At 46.6% G+C, this 20,396-nt stretch overlaps 1 protein-coding gene across 3 annotated transcripts in view; it reads right to left on the reverse strand.

Moving 5' to 3' along the window:
• Positions 1 to 20,396, reverse strand: part of TRPC7 (transient receptor potential cation channel subfamily C member 7) — a 145,966-nt gene that overhangs the window by 12,330 nt on the left and 113,240 nt on the right. For all 3 annotated transcript variants that reach the window (XM_007461394.1, XM_007461393.1, XM_007461392.1), the window contains 2 exons: positions 18,488 to 18,752; positions 3,021 to 3,216 (listed from right to left, as the gene is read on the reverse strand). In XM_007461394.1, the coding sequence (XP_007461456.1) occupies positions 3,021 to 3,216; positions 18,488 to 18,752 (461 nt within the window). The remainder of the gene's footprint in view (positions 1 to 3,020; positions 3,217 to 18,487; positions 18,753 to 20,396) is intronic.

A 20,396-nucleotide genomic window follows, 5' to 3' on the forward strand; every position in this document is an offset into this window, starting at 1 on the left:
AGCCATAAATAAATAAATAAATAAACTTATTTTAAAAAAATGATCAAGAGATGCATTTAAATGCTGACAGGCAGGATTAGCTAGAGAGGGGGAGAGGGTGAGGATGTAGGTGGGGAGGGCTACTGTGCAGTGGCTGATCCCGAGGAGGAGAGAGGGCAGGGGGCCAGGGCGCATGGCTGGGGCTGCTCAGGGGGAGAAGGCCTATCTGCCTACAGGAGGGCAATGGCAGGGGTGGGGGGCGTGGTGTGGCAGGCACAGAGGCAGGCAGGTCCATGGATTCGGACGTAGGTGCTCAAGATCGGTTGAATAAATAAGTGTTCTCCTGTAAGAACTTACAAATACGTACTTCATCAAGGTTCATTGTGACCATGAACACTAGGCACGTCCCGGCAGCCGATCTTAGGGCCATTGTACATGAATCACCAGTAAGACGGTGGGGACATTTGCTCTCACCAGACAAGGAGAAGCCCAGCACCCAGTGGGCTGCAGTGGGCTCTCTCTGTCTCCTGGTACCGCCCTGTTTTGAATAACTTGACGTCATAAGCTGTGGGCTTGCTCACTCCTGCCCCAAACTAGTGGGCATCACTCATGCTAATCACGTGACTTCCTACGTTATGTTCATTTGGACCAACGCACAATGTGCTCGATAGGATGGGGCAGAACATCTGGGGCAAGTGCTCCAGAGACCCATGTATTTCAGGGACCATCTGGTTTCTCTTACATGTGGGGAAGCTGAGGCCCAGGAGGGCAGGGAGGGTTAGTTAGCAACAGCTTATTATCCACATAGGTGACCAAGTCTGTAAAACACTTAAATATATATCTATGTATATATATATGTTGTTTGTCTGCTGACACAGTGCTGCGTTTTCCTGTAGGTGGCAGCGTGGTGAGGCTGGGGGCTAAGACTAAGGCTTCACACTGGCTCACCTCTTCCTCTCTCCTCTTACCTCTTTTTCTTGCTCAGTCTACACTCTTGCAGCGCAGTGCTGAGTATACCACATTGTTTTATCCCTCCCTGCCTTGGCACATGCTATTCCTACGGTTTAGAATACTCTTTTTTGGAGGGATTTTATGGACCAAAGCTTTCTCCTAAAATTCATATGTTGAAGCCCTGACCACAAGTATCTTAGAGTGTGGTTATATTTGCAGAGAGGGCCTTTAAAGAGATAATTAAGGTTAAACGAGGCTGTAAGGGTGGGGCCCTAATCCAATATGACTGGTGTCATCATAAGGACAGGAAGAGATACACAGAGGGGAGGTCCTGTGAGGACACAGCAAGAAGGCAGTCATCGGCAAGCCAAGGAGAGAGGCCTCAGAAGAAACCGGTCCTGCCAATACCTTGATCTTGGACTTCTAGGCTCCAGAACTGTGAGAAAATAACTTTTTGTTATTTAAGCCACCCAGTCTGTGATATTTTGTTGTGAGAGCCCTAGCAAACAAATACATGGAAGTCTTAATTTTTTTCTATACACAGGTAATTGTTTCTTATAAAAGGCTTAAGTACAGAGGTATACCAAGCAAACGCAAAAGTCCTTTCAAATCTCCTTTCTTGTTTCACTCCCTTCCCCAGAGGATACCCTATTTCTACCTTTGCTTTCTGTATCTGCACGTTTGTATTATTACATACATGAGATTTGCCTATGGATATTTTTCTAAAGCTTGCATTTTTTCACTTAACAATATCATAGAGATTTGCTCTGTCAGCACAAAAAAGTCTTTCTCATTGTTTATAAACAGTATTTTAAAGTCTGTGCTATATCAGTTTATTTAAATATTCCTATATTGATGGGCTATTTCCAAGTTTTTCTTTTAATGAACATCTATGTAAAATCATATTTCTGCATGGATTTGCTGAGTCAAAGGGTCAGTGCATTTTATTTTGTTTTATTGTTGCATTTGTTTATTTGACTTTTAATAGGTAGAACAAGGACATGATTTCTAAGCATAAGAGCGTATAAAGAGAAAGCCTGTAACCCCACCATGACCTCTAACCCCTGCCTCTCGACAGGCGCCCCTTGCTGTGCTCTTCTTGTGCACCCTTCCAGGTTATTTTTCTTTTTCAAATGATCAAAAAGGAATATGTGTTCCTTTTTCTTCCTCTCTACATAGAGTACAATATATACATTGTTCTGCAGCTTGCCTTTTCTCTACTTACCATTATAATTGGAGGTCTTTCCACATCAGAATATAGAGAAAGTCCTCATCCTTTTTAAAAGCTGCACAGTTTCCCACTGTTCAGATCCATCATAATCTATTTAACTAGATTCCTAGTAATGCTCATTTAGTTTGTTTTTCATTTCTTGCTGTTCCAAACAAGGCTGCAATCAACAGTTCGCGGTTTGTGCATTTTAGATTTTGGTAAATTGCCTCCTGATATACTGTCTTGACTCCTTTGTCTGTCTAGCAAAATCGGTCTTTGAACGGCCTTCAAGTATCACCTCTGAAAGCCTCGGCGCCCCCATCGTCATGCACTCTCTCTATTCTGCACCTCCTACACCTTCTAGGACTTCTCTGGGTGCACTGGCCCCATTGCACCGTAATTTGTTGATTGATGTATCTGTTTTCTCTCACTGGACTGAGTGAGAATCTCTTCAAGGGCAGAGATAGTGTCTTGGTTATCTCTGTATCGCCAGTGCCTAGCACGGGCTTGGCATACAGTAGGTACTTAATAAATAACTCGGGAGAGGCAGAAGTGAATGTAGGGTGGAAGAAACAGTCATTCCTATTTGCCATGGGTCACCTGCATGCTGTCCTGAGGGGACACATGTAAAAGAGCAAAGATTCGTGACCCTGTTTCTTTCTGCCCTCATTGGGCCATTGCATGCATGGTGCCTGCCGTGTGTCATGGCAGGTTGACTGGAAGTGCTTCTTGGAGCGATCCAAGGAAAATGTCTGTTGTTTGCTGTTCTGGCTTCACATTTAATAACACATGAGCTTCTGATGTCATTACCCCCATTGCTGAAAACAGCGATGCAAATTAAACCCAGGGAGAGAGAGCATTTTCCGTTAACTGGTCTTACCTCAATTTCCTGATACGAGTTGTTGATCATGGCTATTAGCATGTTGAGCAGCACGACCACCATGGTGACATTATAAACACCGTAGAGAACATAGCCAATGTTCTCGATGAATTTGTGGTCATATTTCAGCACCACCGAGATCACTTCAGACAAGCCAAAGATGGACCAAAATAAGGTTTTGAAGCTTTCTTCAACCCTACAAGGAAACAGACAGTCCTCTCAGGCGGTTTGCATCTGCTGACACCTCTCACAGGAGAGTTGCCACTACCCAGACATCAGTGGTTACCCTGGAGTAGGGCTGGGGCTGCTAGCTGGTATCTGTACTCTGAAGTCATGAGATATTCACGTTTCTAAGAAGACTTTGAAAGAACATATGGTAAAGGGTAGACTCTTTTCCATTCAACCCTTTTATTGGGACTCTTGGCTGCAGCGTCAGTTTTTATCTTGTTGCAATTACTTAAACATTTAAAATTAACTAGCAGGGCAAATGTTTGTCCTTGTAGGTTATTAGCTTCAGAAAGCACACTCTTCCTTCAATAGTCTCTTGAGTGTCTCTTCTCAGACTACCCAGCCCCACAGGAGAGGGAAGAGGATGGTGTTCGCTAATGGAGCCAGCATCATTGGCGACTGGGGCTTGCTGGGCATGTGACACAGGGCAGCGCGCTTAAGCCCCGTGACCACCTCTGTGGTGGGCTGGCTTATTCCCTCCATTTGACAGATGGAAGTACTGATGCTCAGAGCCTTCCGTGCCTTTCCCAGGAGCACTCAGCTGGCAGGGGGGTGCAAATCCAGGCATGTCAGAGGTTTACAAAAGCAGGTCCTTCTAACCACTATGCTTTACCACCATCCTGGCTCTGGGTAGTGAGGCTAGCCACATATATAGGGTGCTCTAAACTGGGGATGAATTTTCAGGAATGAGAGTGATGAGTCTGATGTGTCCATGTTGATCAGATTCACCAGGTAACTGCCCAAACCTCACCCTGCAGCTCACTCAAGGTAGACACTGCATGTACTGTAAGGGCTGCCCAGGGAAGAGCTGGCTTTTAGGACACTGCTCTTTGAACACTTGAGATTATCAAGTTACCAAATACACTGGTTTTAAGAGTAAGGCCCAAGCACATTTCACCGTCTATACTTTGTGGCTCTGACCCTATATCAGGTTTGTGACACAGAATTCAATTAGAAAGCTGGATTTTGGTTGGGTGGTTTAGAACATGCCTGTGTGTGATAATATCTGAATGGTTAAGTGCAGGTCTTTTAGTTTGCATCCAGAGTTTGGGTCCTGTTATGAGAAAGCACTTTCTTTTTTCTCTTTAACATTTCAGATTTTTAGCACTTACCACAAATGGCCAGGATTAGCTAGATCTCGGGGGAAAAAATCAGCGTTTTTTAAGGATTGGTATTTATTTGACAAGATGTACAAAAATACTAGTACTTGTCACTTTGGCTAAAAGTCCAACACTGACTTGCATGAATTTTCAGCTTTCCTGTGTGAGAGAGAGTACGTGTGTGTGTGTGTGTGTGTGTGTGTGTGTGTGTGTGTGTGTGTGTGTCTAGCCAGCTGTTTGCTCATTCCCTGTGCATCTCAGAGTCTGAAAACTGAACACTGAACTGAGTTTTTGTTGTCATTATTTGTTTTTGTTTTCTTTTAAATCTGTGAGTTTGGAATATTTAATTTATCTTTAATTTATCTTAACCCCTAAGAAGGAATTTAGTTAGGGGTTTAGAAATAAAGACTGGGTACCGAGCTATTGTTTTAGAGCTCCAGCTCCTCATGCTATTCTGAGAAAGGGGGAAAACTGTGTCCTCACTTGAGATGCAGCATCCATTTTGTGTGAAAAAGAAGCCGTTCAATGTGTGGGCATGATTCACTGCAGGTATTGCCTTCCATTAAGAAGCAATCTTTCATTTATCACCCTAGTGGAAGGGAACAGTGGCAGAGAGAATCTAAAACCACTGAATGAGCCCCAAATCAAAACTGAAAGGAGATGGCAGGACATGATTTCTCTGACACTTGGTCCCTTCCCAGAAGGGTCAGGTGAAAACCAGAGGACACGCTGTTCAAGGGAGGGGCTGGGCAGACAGGTACTGGTGCAGGATAGTGTACTTACCAGGAACAACTTAAGAAGTGGATAGTATATCCAACTGAGGGACATTTAACAGAAATTCATTTTCCCTTTCTTAACTTGGAGAACCCCACAAACCTTTGGCTGACATAAATGAAGCAAGCAATTCTAAGCAATTCTAGAACACATCCAGGGAAAACCTTCTGCATTTTGATTAGGGAAAATGGCCTAGATTCGGCATGCGTTTTGTTCTCATTTGCTTCTTGCTATGAATTTTGTTACTAAGCTGTGATTTATTCCTGGTGCCTTCCCTTAGGCATTCTGTGTTAATAATCTGGAGGGGACAGAGCCAGCCCACTAAGCAGTATGTGTTCCGGTAAAAGAAGAATATTTACAGATCCCTAAACCTATGCCTTTGCCCCTCCTCTAACACCCCACCTCCACCCCCAAGGCTTGGTATGCTGATCGGTTCAGGTTGTTGTCTGGGTATCAGACAATCTTCACACCTGTTTCATTTCTATTCTATAGCTTCAGGATTCACCTCTGGACTTGAATTTGGTCATGACCTCCAAGAGAATCTAATTACAAGTGGCCCAGACTCACTGGGATTGCCTGAGTGGAAGTAACCCCCCTCCAAAGCAATAATCCTGTGCATCAGGCTGGGCAGGAAGGGATCTTAGCCAAACTATGCCTTTTTAACAAATTCTTCTATGTTCTTTAGGGAGTGTCTATAGCCCTTGCTTCCTCTTATCATGGGGCAAAATGAGTTGCAGTAACAAAGACTTCCTTTAAGGAAAAGCTGGGTTCATTGTCTTGGATCATCCATAATGGCTAGATTCACTATTGGGGTCTCTTGGGACTTTCATTTGTACTCACGCCCCGTGACATGAACTTTCAGTGGACTAACCGAATAGACTATTTTTGCTGCTGTTGTTTCTCAGAGGGGACATTATGGGCTGAGTTTATGTCCAGTTAGCTGGGCTAAGTGGTAAGCAATACAATATTTTATCCATAGCTCAAACCATCTAACTAAATAAATTCTAAATGGAATTGAAGCATTTAATGTTTAAAAACTACATAGTCAAAGCCAGAATAAAATATTAGTAGTTATATAATCATGGGCTGGGAGACGTTTCAAAACTACAGAGGGAAAGTTTGAAAGATATGCTCACGTAAAACTTTACTTGTAGATATTGAAAACATATTAAGTAAACATATAAGGCAAAAGACTGAGGAAAGGATTTGTGTTTGCAACACATATGACAATGGATAATGTCTTTCTTACATAAAGAGCTCTTATAAATCAATATGAAATGGTAGACGTCCTTGTTGAAAAATAAAAGGAGGACAGAATCTTTCAGGAAAACTTGATGCTTTTTGTGGTGACAAGAGCTCCACAAGTAACTTGATAGGTCAGTTTAGTGGTGTCTTCTGGTTTAATATGTAGTGGGAAATAAGTGAGACGCGTCCTCACTGCGTTGTGTTACATTGACCTTGGAAACCTATAATAATATATGCTTAGAGAGAAGGCTGGCCTTGGAGAGGAGTGAGTAGTACATTCCTCATCCCAAGAGCTTGGGCACTAGAGGGAGCCCCAATGTCTTGTGAGGTAATGATGCTCTCTGAGTCATGTACCAGTCATCGCCCATAATTTTCAGGAGCTATGGGATACAGGGCATGGTGCAGAAGACCAGTCACTGAAGAGGTCTGGGACTGTCTTTCAAGAAGAAAGTATCTTGCAGTTGACGTAGATGATATTCACCATGAAGCCACTTGTCTCACCAAAAGTCCCCATTGTCAGATTGCTGGTCTCTAGGCTAAATTTGAGGTTCTTTACTGATAGGGATGGTGGCTGCTTGTTCCATATCCTCCTCCCACCCATTCTGGCTCTCTACCAAGTTTGCCACAGATTCCTCCAATTATGTCAGTCACAGGAATCTTGACAGAGATAGCCGGAGGAGTAAGAAAGCAAAGGTGCATACCTGATTCAAATCCCAGCCCCATCATGTACCGGCTGTGTGAGCTTGGGCATGTTACAAAACCTGCTTGAGCCTCAGTTTGCTTATCTATGAAAGGGATAATAGTACCTTATTATTAAGTTGCTGTGAAGATTAAATGGAGCAACCCATTTAAAGTGTATAGTAAGAGTCCAATAAATGGTACCTATTATTTTTATTCATGTGTTTATTTGCCAAACATTCACTGAACTCCAGCTATGTGCCAGGCACCATACAGAGCAGGATGCAGGGGGCACAGAACTTGTTTGTCTCTGTGGAGGTCCCAGTCTAAAGCAAGCCCACTGGTGTGAGCCAGTGCTCTAAGGCTGTGGGCAAGGATGCTCTGGTCGCCTTGCCCTACCCAGGAACACATACAACCCCATCAACCTTCAGGTGCCTCCACACAGGGCTGAATGGAGTTAACAGTTCAGCTGCATACTGACTTTTCTGAACAAGGCCCATTTTCCTTCCTATCTGCAAGGATCATCACCAACCCTTGATTTCATGCAAATCCTCCTTCTGATTTCTCCAGCCTGTGCTGTCTTTGATTGTTTGACTTCTGGCTTGCAGTGGAAGGGGCTGAGGTTTCATCAATAGGCCACCCTAGCATAAGAACTGCTCCTAATGAAGTCAAAGGGGAAAAGTGCCTGAGAGTGATGTTGAATAGACCGTGATTCACCCTCCTCTTACCCGGTGGTGTGTGTGTGTGTGTGTGGGAAGCTTGGGGCTGACTTATCATGTAGAAGGCAGGAGCGAGGTAATCTGTTCTCTACCAGGTCTGTCTCGCCTGGATCACAGCACTTTAATAACAGGTTGTCTGAAGAGGCAGTTGTGTATGGGCCTCAGAGAACAAACGGACTAACAAGGCGAGGGTTTGGGGCAATTGTTATGGAAATTGCTGCTGCTTCAGGATGCCATGAGGCCCTCCCCTCAGTGTCATGGAACTCTGCCCCCCACCCCAAGCAGTTCAGTTCAGGGTTACCTACCCAAATCTGCAAGTAGCAGCCTCAAATTAAGCAGGAGGAATCAGCTCCTGAAAGGCTGTTTTCTCACGATCAAAGGTAATAGCTGGCCTTGAGCTAGAGTTCTGCTGAAGCAGAAACAATGCTCACTTGCCATCCCAGTGGGGAGTGCTAGAAGGTGTTTGGAATCTAGAAAGACCCCCGCACCAGGGCTGTGCTTCTCTAATGCCCAGACCTGGAGACTGAGAGCAGTTGGACCAGCCTTGAGGGCAGTCAGGGCAAGAGCGTCCAATGCCTGAGGAAGTCTGGACCTCACCCCCGCCATGGTCCTCTGAATCACCTCTTGGTTTATCCTGGGTCCTAAATGAGGCGTGATTTAGACGGTCCAGAAGTAGAAGAGTCTGGCCCCAGAATCAGGGCCAAGGAACTGGGATGCACAAAGCCCGGATTTATTCATACTGAGGGTCCAACTCTCCCCCTGTTAGCCCGGTTGCTCCTTGAGGGCAGGGCTATGTTTTCTTCCCCCTTGAAACCCCAAACCTAGTGCAGAACCTGGCACACTGAAGGTGCTAAATAAATTCATTGTTCTTTGAATGAATGAGTCCCCGTTGCATATTCTGATTCCCTGTTCCTGATCCCAGTGTTGAGGTGAGGCTGTTGTAAAGCAGAATACAGGTTCTGGGTTTAACTGTGAGCTTTTTGCTAAATAACTTTGTCTCGCTGTGCCTCTTTTTTTCTAGCTGCAGAATGGGAAAACAATAATCTCTACTTCACAGGGTTGTCGTAAATAAGTTAACAGAACGTTTGTGAGGGGTGCATAGAACACTGCCTGGCACAGTGCCTGCAAGACTCTTATACCCTACAATCAATTATCAGAATAATCCTTTAAAAATATGAATCAGATCCTGCCTCTCTCCTTTAGCAGCTTTCCATAGGCTAACAGTCAAACCTACTCACCCAGCCAAGGCTCCCCTGACCTCACTCTGGCTCGCCCCTCACTCGGGGTGCTGTGCTCCTGACTTTAAACTTAATTGTCACGTGGTCAGGTCACCCTTCTCCAACCATGTCTGAAGGAGGTCCGTTTCTAAGTATTCTTTTGCATGACACTTTTATTTCCGTCTTAGCTGTCAGCACTTAACCTAAGATGTTCTTATTTGTCTATTTGTTTATCATCATCATCATCATCATTGTTATTATTCTGCCTCTTTTCCCATTCACAGAGCATTGTGACCTCCACAAGGTCATGACTGGCTCATGGCTCTGCCATCAGTGCCCAGATCAATGTGTGGCTCACAGTGGGGGCTCAGGAAACATCTTTTGTCAATGAATGGTTGAAGCTGGGAAACTGAGGCACGGGGTGATGTGGTCTTAGCTTGCCTCAGACCCACTTAACAGCTGTTTTTCTGCTAATATTCTAGAGCGAACCCTGGACAGTCCAGTTTCCTGTCCCTGTCACTTTGAAGAATGACAGTTTAAACCTTATTCCCATCCTAGAATTGAATTTTAGTGAATAAAAGGTCAGAATTTCCCCGTTTAAGATGCTACACTCAGTTTTAGAATAAGATAGAGGACTTGAGTCCCTTAAGGATAAGGGAAGTGCCTGCAAATATGCTGTGAAGGCCTCATCCAGAAGAGCACATTTTCTATGTACCATCAGGTCTTTTTCCTCAGAACTCTGTGGGCTTTCAGCCTGTTCCAGAAGCGCAAAGGTACCAGGCTTTTAAAATTCATGTCATGAATAGACATGAGGAGAGGGTTTAAATAAACATTATATGATAGTAGAATGTCTGCTGTAATAGGTATAATCATTCTAAAGTAGCTCAGGGAAAGATCTATATTTTTATCACTTATTGGAGAATTATGTGAAGATAAGAATTTACATTAGACCCAAACTATCTTTTTGACACATAAAGGTCATTTCCAGATGCCCAGCCTGTATGAGCCTGACCTGGGCCACAGCATTGACCACTGCCATCTCCTCCATCAAGTCTTAGACCTCTCTGTGCTAGTTTCTCCACATGAAAATGGGCATAAAGAGTTCTCTCATTCCCCCCAAACCCTTATGCCTAACTTGAATTCATAAGATGAAAGGTGAGATTATAACTTTCAAATATGATAAAGTACGATGATAATGCTTCTGTATCAGGGATGCCCATATTTCAACACGGGCCCAGGATCCTGGGAAAATATCTCTCCTCATTAAAGCCCAGGAGGCTGACTCCATTCCACATTCGCAGCTACAAACACATTCAGCATGCTCAGCACAAAGCACATGGCAGAGGCCACGGTCCCATGATGCTGTGCTGATTTCTCTTAACTGGCCATTGGTTATAATGAGTTTTATGAGGGCAGACAGTATAATCCAGCCTTGGCTGCCCTAGTGGGACCTCCTCTGCAGGTGAATCCTTGTTGGGGCTGTGGCCCTTTGCTGTCAGAAGGCCCCTCTGGCTCATCACTCCCTTCTGGATGTTTCTGGGCCTCTATGGCTCACCTGACCATCTCCCTTTTCTCCCTTCCTTGGGCCCGGGAAGTCTCAGGCTCTTCTGTTTGTAAAGCACAACATGGCATTTTTAGCTTAAGGGCCCCATTCACCCCTTTAGCAAGTCCCCTCTTGTCCCTTGGTGCAGAGTATGGGCCCTCTTTAAGGCCCCACTGCTCCTGCAGTCCTTTAGGATATGGACCACTTCAGCCATGCTTTTGGGAGGTAGATCTGAGTGTTTGACTTCAGCTCTCCTGGGTATGGGTCCTGGGGAAGGTCAGAGCCCCTATATCTTTCCTGAATCACCGGGACCTTGTCCTCTTCCCCATCATGCTCTCCTTGATTCCCTCCCCCACATCCTTTTAGGGCCTTACCGATGTCAAAACCTGGAGAACGTCCTCTTTCTCCCCTCCTCCCCACCCCCCAGCCACGTGCAGGCAGTCACCGTGGTTCATCCACTCTAACCTCAGCCTCCTTCTCCATCCCCTGTCCACAGCCTCTTCATGGATCTATCAGCTCCCTTTGGAGCTGCATTTCCTTCACAACATTTGCTCAGTTGTAAACGAGCCCTCATTCCTGTGACTATTTGATTAATATCTGTCTTCCCAACCAGTCTGCAAGTTCCATGAGGGGAGGAATTCCGACTGCTTCTGCTCATCATAAAACTCCCAGCACCAAGCTTGGGCATCCCCTCCCATCCTCTCCCATCCCTTCCAACCCAACCTTCGCACCGTTGCCACAGCGCTCTTGCTGAGGGCAGATCCGACCATGCTTCCTCTTTTTTTTTTTTTTTTTGCTGTGCGTGGGCCTCTCACTGTTGTGGCCTCTCCCGTTGCGGAGCACAGGCTCCGGACGCGCAGGCTCAGCAGCCATGGCTCACGGGCCCAGCCGCTCTACCGCATGTGGGATCTTCCCGGACCGGGGCGCGAACCCGTGTCCCCTGCATCTGCAGGCGGACTCTCAACCACTGCGCCACCAGGGAAGCCCAGGAAGAGCTTACTTTTGGGCAGATTTCTTACTTGCATCTTGGTCATGGGGCTTTACCCTCAGCCTTTGCTTTTAGCTCCTAGAGTTTCTTCTGCTCTTCTTTCTGTTTCTGCATGAATATCTTATCTCATCCATCTTCTTGGTCTGTTTTTTGGGCTGCTTTAGGGGCTTCTTCTTGCCACCTTTGTGGCCAGACATGGTGTTTGTTGTCCCTTCCCCAGACCCTGCCACTGGGAGTGGCTTTTGTTGTTGTTAAAAAAATTTTCACGTATTATGAGGCATTGAAACATCTGAACAAATCCATGTCTGGGCAATGAGGCAGCTGCTTTCTCCTTCACTTAAAAATACCCTGCTCCTTTACCTTAAACAGGCTGGAATGCCCTGCTCCAAGACCCTCCGTTTAGGGTCACCCCCTCCATGAAGCCTTCCTTGACCCTGCCAGGCAGAGTTCAGTGCTTCCTCCTCACCGTGCTGCCCAAGTACCCTTTGATGATGATCACATGGTGTAAAATAACTGATGCACCCCCCCCCTTTTTTTGGAATTCCCTACTTGTCTATGCATTCCTCAGGGATGGGAAGATTGTCTTATTAATCTCTATGACCCCAGGGCCAAAACAGAACTTGGCATGGAGTAGCTCCTTCATAATGTTTGTCAAATGAATGAGCACACTTTGGAAAAGAAACCTGCTTTACCCAGGGGACAATCACAGGCTGATTATTGAGAGTTGAGATGTAGAATCATCAGGTTCTCAATGATAATCAAAATCTGAATTTAGTATGCTATTCTTTAGAATTTAGTGTCACAGGAAAGTGACCCAACTTTTAAAGGCACTCAGCTTCTACCTTGGAGCATAGGCCCTGGTATGGGAGAGGGGGAATTTCAGGTGAAAAGGTGGAGGACAGGCTTGGAGCCATGCAGATCTGGGTTCAAATCCTCTTTTGGTTCTGTGGTCTTGGGCGAGTCCAATATCTCACAGAGCTTCATGTTCTTGGTAGTAGTATCTATGTCATTCCGTTGTTGTGTGGATTAAACGAGAGGGCAGATCATGTGTCTGTCATGAGTTGTTCAACAGCAGGGTGTGGTGCGGTGGTCCTGGGGTCGTGTATGTGTGGGCAGAGTCTCAAGGAGCCTCTGCCTCAGCCCCAGTGCCCATCTCCAGGTTCACTGGAAGGAGGAACTGGCTTTCCTGCAGCCCCACTGAGGTGGGTGGAGCTGAGTCAGTGCCTTCTGCCCCTGGTGTGCATATGAGTCTCTCTGTAGGGTATGGAAATTTTCCATGACTGTCATGGAAAATAGAAGCTTCTAATTTTGCCTGTAGCACTGCTGAAGTTCCTTCCATTAAAATGATCCCTGGGGAACGGAATAATCTTAGGTAGTTTTTGATTAGCAATGTCTCAACCCGGCTATGCTATGAAGCTGACTCCACAACAGCCTGTAGAAGACTGGCCGGGATCATCTTTTGAGGGTCAGGGCCTACATTTTTTTTTTTTAATTTATTTTTGGCTGGGTAGTGTCTTCGTTGCTGCACGCCGGCTTTCTCTAGTTGTGACGAGCGTTGCAGCGCACAGGCTTCTCACTGCGGTGGCTTCTCTTGTTGCGGAGCACGGGCTCTAGGTGCACGGGCTTCAGTAGTTGTAGTATGCGGGCTCAGTAGTTGTGGATTGCAGGCTCTAGAGCGCAGGCTCAGTAGTTGTGGCGCATGGGCTTAGTTGCTCCGCGGCATGTGGGATCTTCCCGGACCAGGGCTTGAACCCGTGTGCCCTGCATTGGCAGGCGGATTCTTAACCAACTGAGCCACCAGGGAAGCCCAGGGCCTACATTTAATGTCCAGTCAAAATTAAGTGGGGGAGGCCAAGTTCACCCAAAGAGAAGACCAGGAGCCCATCCTGGGTTATGTTAGAGAGCCCTTCACTTCCCTGCTCTGGGTCCCCTCGTGGCCCCCAGCCCCTCCCATTCTTCTTTGTGTACCTGTCCTGTTATGGTCACCAGTGCGAGTATAGGGAAGGCCACCGTTTTCCTACACATTCTCACCCAGCTGTATTTCATTAGTGAGCCAAGGATTTTTGTCTCTGTTTTTCCAACACTGAAACTAGAGTGCTGGACCCCAAGGTTTCCATATGATCTCTAAGCAGAAAGCTTTTGCCTGTGGAACATGTGCATTCCAGCAAAGGTGGCTGCAAAACAAAACTGCAAAAAGCAAATCCTATTTGTCTACTGACTTCCATGATAAAAATCAAAGGTATGTTCCCAATAAGAACAAAATTTCTAACAGTTGGAATTGAGAACTTTAAGACCGTTTGAAAGAAAATGCATTTTCAGGCGATTTCACCTCCACTTCCTTACCCCCGTCTCAGTACACTTAGATTTTATACTCTGGGAGCATAAAACTGGTCTGCACACCTTCTCCTCACCTCTGGTCATTTTGCAGTTTCTCACAGAAGTGACTTAGAGACAGTGAGCTGCCAGCTGGTGCCCATCTGCCATGCGCAGGCAGGCCCAGCTCACCACCCAATAACCCGTGTGCACACGTGCCCCTTTTCCTGCTCCTCCCTTCAGGCCAGCCCCCGGCGCTGAAGCAGCTGTGAAACATAACCAGACCTTTGGTTCTGAAAGGAGAGGAGGCTGGAAAGTTGCCTCCTAACCGCTCCTAGGATTTGACTGCAGACCATGCTCTCCGCTGGAATCTGGCTACGTATTCTGACTGCACAGAGCTTGAAATCCTATCAGTAACACACTCGCTTAGGTTAACAAGCTCTTTTTGTTTTTCAATGCGCAGAGTTGAGCGTGGTCTGTCTCCGATCTGAGTAATGATGAGGTAGAATCAGATCAGCATTTCTCACTGTGTGGCCCTAAGGCCACCTATATCAGAATCCCCCAGTGGATTGTTTGTGCTGACTTCTAGGCCTACCTGGAAAGGAGGTAACTAGGCTCTCTGAGGGGTGGGGTCTGGGAAGACTCAGGTTTAGCCATCTCTCTGGATGATTCCGGTGTGGCCTGCGAAACACTGGTCTCAGTGAAGACTGTTCATACTGTGTGTTTATTCATACCTTGGGCAGAATTACTTCAATCTGTCTGTTTTCCTCTACCTCCCCTCACTGAGGTCTGCCAGATGGACGGGATGGGAATTTGGGGGTGGGGAGGGAGGTATGGTGATTCTGGAACTGGAACACACTGGAGGTTAGGGCAGGGCTTGGCTGAGGGTTGTGGGTCTGTTGCTGGTGGAGAAACCTTTCTTCTTCCCTTTCCTTTTGTCCCAGGTTGTCTCTCCCCCTTCCATCTGGGACAGGACTATAACTCAGTGGGGTTCGGGTGGGACTGGCTTTTGTGAGCTGGCCTGGGCCCACACCCCTAGGTGAACAGGGCTCTTGTGAGACAGCTGTCTGTTGGTTCCTAACAGCTGACTTTCAAAGCGGACTCCCTTAGGGACCCAAGCTGTCCTTGAACATGGCTGGGGTGGGGTTGAGGGGGGCAAAGATAGGGGAAGAGTACCCACAGTGTGCTCCAGCCCAAATTTCCTTTCTGTAGCGTTGAGTCTTCTGACCCTCTAGAAGCAGATGAGAGGACCATCTTACCCTAAAGCTCTAAATTCCACACACAGACAGAGGGCGCCCTGGGGGTGGGCCAAAGGGATGATCCTGAGCTGGGCAGGGTGGCCCGGGTGTGGGCTGTTATGAAGCATTCACCAAGGGAGTCATTGGACTTCATCATCAATATTGCTGGCACTCAGAATAGCTCTGAGTCCCCCTCAAGCACGAGAATCCTTTATCCTAATGTGGCGTTTTGCTTATCAAAGAGGATCTCTGTGGGGGCGGGGGCGGGGGCGGGGGCGGGCGATAGCTCCAGAGAGCGGTCAAAAGGTAAGAGATGACATTTACAAAAATCCATTCTTTCCTCTCCACTTCACCGCTCTGTTGACTGTTTTCCTGTTCAGTCAAATCCTATTCACAGCTTCACGTCCCATTTTAGGAGTTGCCAAGGCGATAAATATCCTGTCCTTTCTTTACTGTGCTTGCTTTCGCCTTTTTCTCTCCCTTGCCCATCCTGGAGAGCCTGAATCCTCTTTGGTTGGGTTTCTCACGTCTAGAAAGCTCCATTCGGTTCCCAGCAATGGGACAAGCCAATTGCTTTGGCCCTTCCTCCTGCTGTTACCTTTCCCCATGACTTTTCCTGATCCTAGGGACTCCCTTTATAGATTGGCTGTGCTGTGTCCAGCTGAGAACTGTGGCCTGGACAGCCCTGCTCTTAAGTCATGACCTTTTTCATTTTTCATGTGTCGTGCTACCAACTTTCGGAGGGATCGTGGGCTGACAGTACAGCCTCCTTGTAGGGGGAGCAAAGGGGGATTGCACAGAACACCCAGGGCAGGAGAAATGGGACAGAGGTCCTCATGGTCAGATTCCTAGTCAACTACTTATCCTACTGCCTCGAATCTGGCTTCCTTTCTCCTGTTGATTCCATCATTCTTGTTTACAAAGCATTTAGTGAGCAATGCTATGTACAAGACATCGTGCTAGACTGGAAACACAGGAGGGACATCAAGGCTTACCACAGAGGATGAGAGTCTTTGTGTGTTGACTGACATCTTGACATCAATAAACGATGCATCCCACACTGAGTGTGTACAGTTAGCTTTGCCTCTAGCAGATCCAGAGCAAATTTTCTTTAGGGTGATTCAAGCTTATTTCATTCCTTCCACAGTTAATCACTGAGTGTTGGAGTGCTATAAAGTAGTCCAACTGATCCACTAACGCACTTGGCCTGATCTGATGGACAGTTGGTAGGCTAGGCCCCTGTCCAGAAAGGTCCTATAGAGCCAGTCGGCCCCCAGGTGTCCTTTCTTACAGCTCATCCTGCCCCCTCCTCCTCATTACTCATCATTTCCATTACGATCACTATTATTCATTGAAGGCTTATTATATGCCAAGCACTATATTCAATCTGATTTCTTCCTTTTGGATCCTTACAACAATCCTGTGAAGCTGGCCATCTTGGTATTCTCACTTCAGAGCTGGGGACATGAATGCCCAGGGGTGTTAAACACTTGCCCAAGGTCACACAGCCAGTAAGAGGAGAGCTCAGACTGAAGCCTAGTCTGTCTGAGCCAGGGGTGTGTGGTGTGCCGAGACACAGGGCCAGGCACCCCTCGGGTGTGTTTCTCAGCGCTGGCCACAGGCACCTGTTCTCTGTGAACACAAACTTCTTTGCCTCAGAGAGTAACAACTTTTGTGCTTCAGCAGCATCCCAGCAGCCCACCCTTCTGGGCATTTCTACTCGGGCAGGGCAGTGCTGTCCATGATTCTGAGCTGAGGGGCACAGGGTCCATCGCACTTGGTCTGGGTTCTTCGAGTCATGGACCGTCCCTTGAAGGGTGATTTCTCTGGAAGAAGGGTCAAGTGGAGGCCCCTTGCAAGGTGGGACCTGCTCAAGGAGTCTGCACGGTACGGCTCCGCCACTGTCACTGGCTGGAAAATAAATTCCAGGCCGCTCAGGGGTTCTGGGGGACCCGTGCCCACAGGTGCTTAGCCCTGTGGGTTCCAGCTGCCATGCTTGTGGCTGGAGACCTGACTGTCCTTCCCTTGAGACTCTGGGCGGGAGCCTGATGAAGGCTGGGAGCAGTTCTGGGACCAGGTGAGCCTGGGGCAGGACCTGGACTGGAAACGCTTCTGAGCTTCAGGCGCTTTACAGAATCCCTTCGTTTATGTGTGAAGGTATTTATGAACAAGGGTGGGAAGTCTTATTTCCATCTTGCCGGTGACGACATGGAGGCTCAGATCAATCAGGTCACTTGGCTTAAGGTCATTAGCTACGAAATGCCTATGCCAGTGTTAACTCACATTTGCCAGATTGTTCTACTAGACCACTGCTCACTGCTACTGATGGCCCTCCAGGAGAACCCCTGGCATCCCCCAGAGGGAAGGAGCTCTGGGTCTTTGTGGACATAGGCTCAGTGAGCTGACACCACCCCGTGGGGGAGGCCTTGGCATTGCTTGCTCTGCCTGCAGCAGCTCCTTTGGGACCCCGGAGTCGGTCGGCCTGACAGCGCCTTGTCTCTTGGTCACACCGCATGCCTCTAGCCTCCCTCGCCTGGGCCTTCCCTGCTGCTTCTGAGGCACGTGGTGCTGCAGGACTTGCTCGGTGCCCGTGCACAGCACTGGTTTGCCCAGCCAGGCACGGAGAGCTGCTGACCTGTGCCCACAGGCAGACCTACCTCCCATGCTGTGCAGATATGGCTTCCCCGGGGGCGGACCTAGAAGTGTAGGTACACTAATGTCCTGTGGAATGGATGTGATTAATGAAAAACAAAAGACAGCAGATGGAAAAGGTCTGGCTGATAAATTATCTAATTCTATCCTGATGGGCTATTCTGAGATGAGTACTATATGTCTCACTGTAGAAGTCTGTGATGACCAAGTTGTATGCCTTGGTAGACAGTGGCCAGGTCAGCAACCTGTATGGGCTTTCCCTCCCCCCACACGCCATTTTCTTGTTTCCTTTGATCTTATTTCATTTGGATCACAACTCCCTCTCTCCAGTGAAATATTGGCATGCAAGACCTGCCCAGGGCTTTGTTTTCTAGGTAACATAGCTAAACCAATCATAATAGTAATAATTCCTCCCATTTATTTAATTTACTGTGTGGCAGCTAAATCAGCTCATTGAATCCTCACACTGTCCCTATTAAGCAGGTATTATTAGTTGCCTCATTTTAAAGATGAGGAAACTAAGACTCAGAGAAGTTAAGGAACATACTCATGGCCACACAGCACGTAAGTGGCAAAGTGAGGATTAAACCCAGCTCTTCTGCTTTTCCAACTCCAGAACCTGAACTCGAAACCACCCTTCAATAAAGTTGCCTTTAAGCTTTAGAAATGCCAAGGAAACCTGAGTTTCCTGTGAGGAGACACTTGCAAGAGGCTGCCAAGGATCCCTGGGAAGCCCGGAGAGCCCCTCAGGAGAGAGCAAAGGGGTACTCACGTTGTAAACGCTGGGTTGTACTTTGCACCTCGGTAGTAGGAGTACAGATTGAACATCCCAATCATGAAGGCCACAAATACCATGATGAAAATGACCATGAACTTGAAGATATCTTTCACAGTTCTCCCCAGGGAGATCTGCAGGGGCCCAAAACTCTCGTTGGCTGGCAGGATGTACGCGATTCGAGAGAAGCTCAGCACGACAGCTATCGCATACAGCCCTTCCGATATGATCTGAGGGTCTGAAGGCCACCACTTGTCCCTGGCTAAAAGAAAACAATCTGGGTTACTCACGGGCCAACAGGATCTGCTCTGGAAGAGAAACCAGTTAGGCATCTTTAGAGGCCTCTAACCTCATCCCTTGCCATTCCTGCCCTTGTCTTTAAATTAATCCTAATACATTGAAGGTGCCACCCTCCCTCTTGGAACATGCTGGCCCATCTGCCTGGAATACTCTCCCCTCACTTCAATCCCAGTCACCCTTCAAAACTCTGCTCAGATGTCATCTCTTTCAGGAAGCCTTCTGTGCCCCCCACAGGCTGGGGCAGCCTCCCTGTACCCGTTGCTGCTCCCACAGTATCCCGTGTCCCCTCCTGTCATGCACTTGCCATGCTGCTTGCTATCCTATCTTCCTTCCCAGTGTTTGAGCTCCACAAGCAGGGGCTGTCCCATTCACAGGGAGGTAGTGGGGAGGCACACAGACTTGAGTCAGACAGACCTGAGATTGAAAGTGGCCTTTCTACGCAGTGGCTGTATGTAAAATATGACTCTCGGCAAGTCAATTAACTTTTGTTTTGCTTTTAAAATCTTTTATTGTCATTTAAAAATTTTTTAATATTTTAATTTTATTGGACTATAGTTGATTTACAGTGTTGTGTTAGTTTCAGGTAAATAGCCAAGTGATTCATGTAGTTATACATATACAGATATTCATTCTGTTTTAGGTTCTTTTCTCATATAGGTTATCACAGGATAGAGTTCCCTGTGCTATACTGTAGGTCCCCGTCAGTCATCTATCTTATAAATAGTAGTATGTTTATGTTCATCCCAAGCTCCTGATTTATCCTTCCCCTCCACATTTCCCCTTTGGAAACCATAAGTTTGTTTTTGATATCTATAAGTCTGCTTCTGTTTTGTACATAAGTTCATTTGTATCTTTTTTATTTTTGCTTTTGTTTTTTGTTTTTGTTTTTGTGATATGTGGGCTTCTCACTGCTGTGGCCTCTCCCATTGCGGAGTACAGGCTCCGGACGCACAGGCTCAGTGGCCATGGCTCACGGGTCCAGCCGCTCCGCGGCATGTGGGATCCTCCCAGACTGGGGCACGAACCCGTGTCCCCTGCATCGGCAGGCGGACTCTCAACCACTGCGCCACCAGTGAAGCCCTCATTTGTATCTTTTTTAAAAATTAGATTCCACATATAAGTGTTATATGATATTTGTCTTTCTCTGTCTGATTTACTTCACTTAGTATGATAATCTCTAGGTCCATCCATGTTGCTGCAAATGGCATTATTTCATTCTTTTTTTATTGCTGAGTAATATTCCATTGTGTATATATATATATATATATATATATATACCACAACTTCTTTATCCATTCCTCTGTTGATGGACTTTTAGGTTGCTTCCATGTCTTGGCTATTGTAAATAGTGCTGCAATGAACATTTGGGTGCATATATCATTTCAAATTATGGTTTTCTTTGGATATATTTTGGATTGGGATTGCTGGATCATATAGTAGTTCTATTTTAAGTTTTTTAAGGAAACTCCATACTGTTCTCCATAGTGACTGTATCAGTTTACATTCCCACCAACAGGAGGGTTCCTTTTTCTCCGCACTCTCTCCAGCATTTATTATTTGTAGACTTTTTTTTTTTTCTTCTTCTTTTTTTTTTTTTTTTTTTTTT

The sequence above is a fragment of the Lipotes vexillifer genome, unplaced genomic scaffold (genome assembly GCF_000442215.2).
Source record: "Lipotes vexillifer unplaced genomic scaffold, Lipotes_vexillifer_v1.1 scaffold217, whole genome shotgun sequence".
In the NCBI taxonomy this organism is placed as follows: domain Eukaryota; kingdom Metazoa; phylum Chordata; class Mammalia; order Artiodactyla; family Lipotidae; genus Lipotes; species Lipotes vexillifer.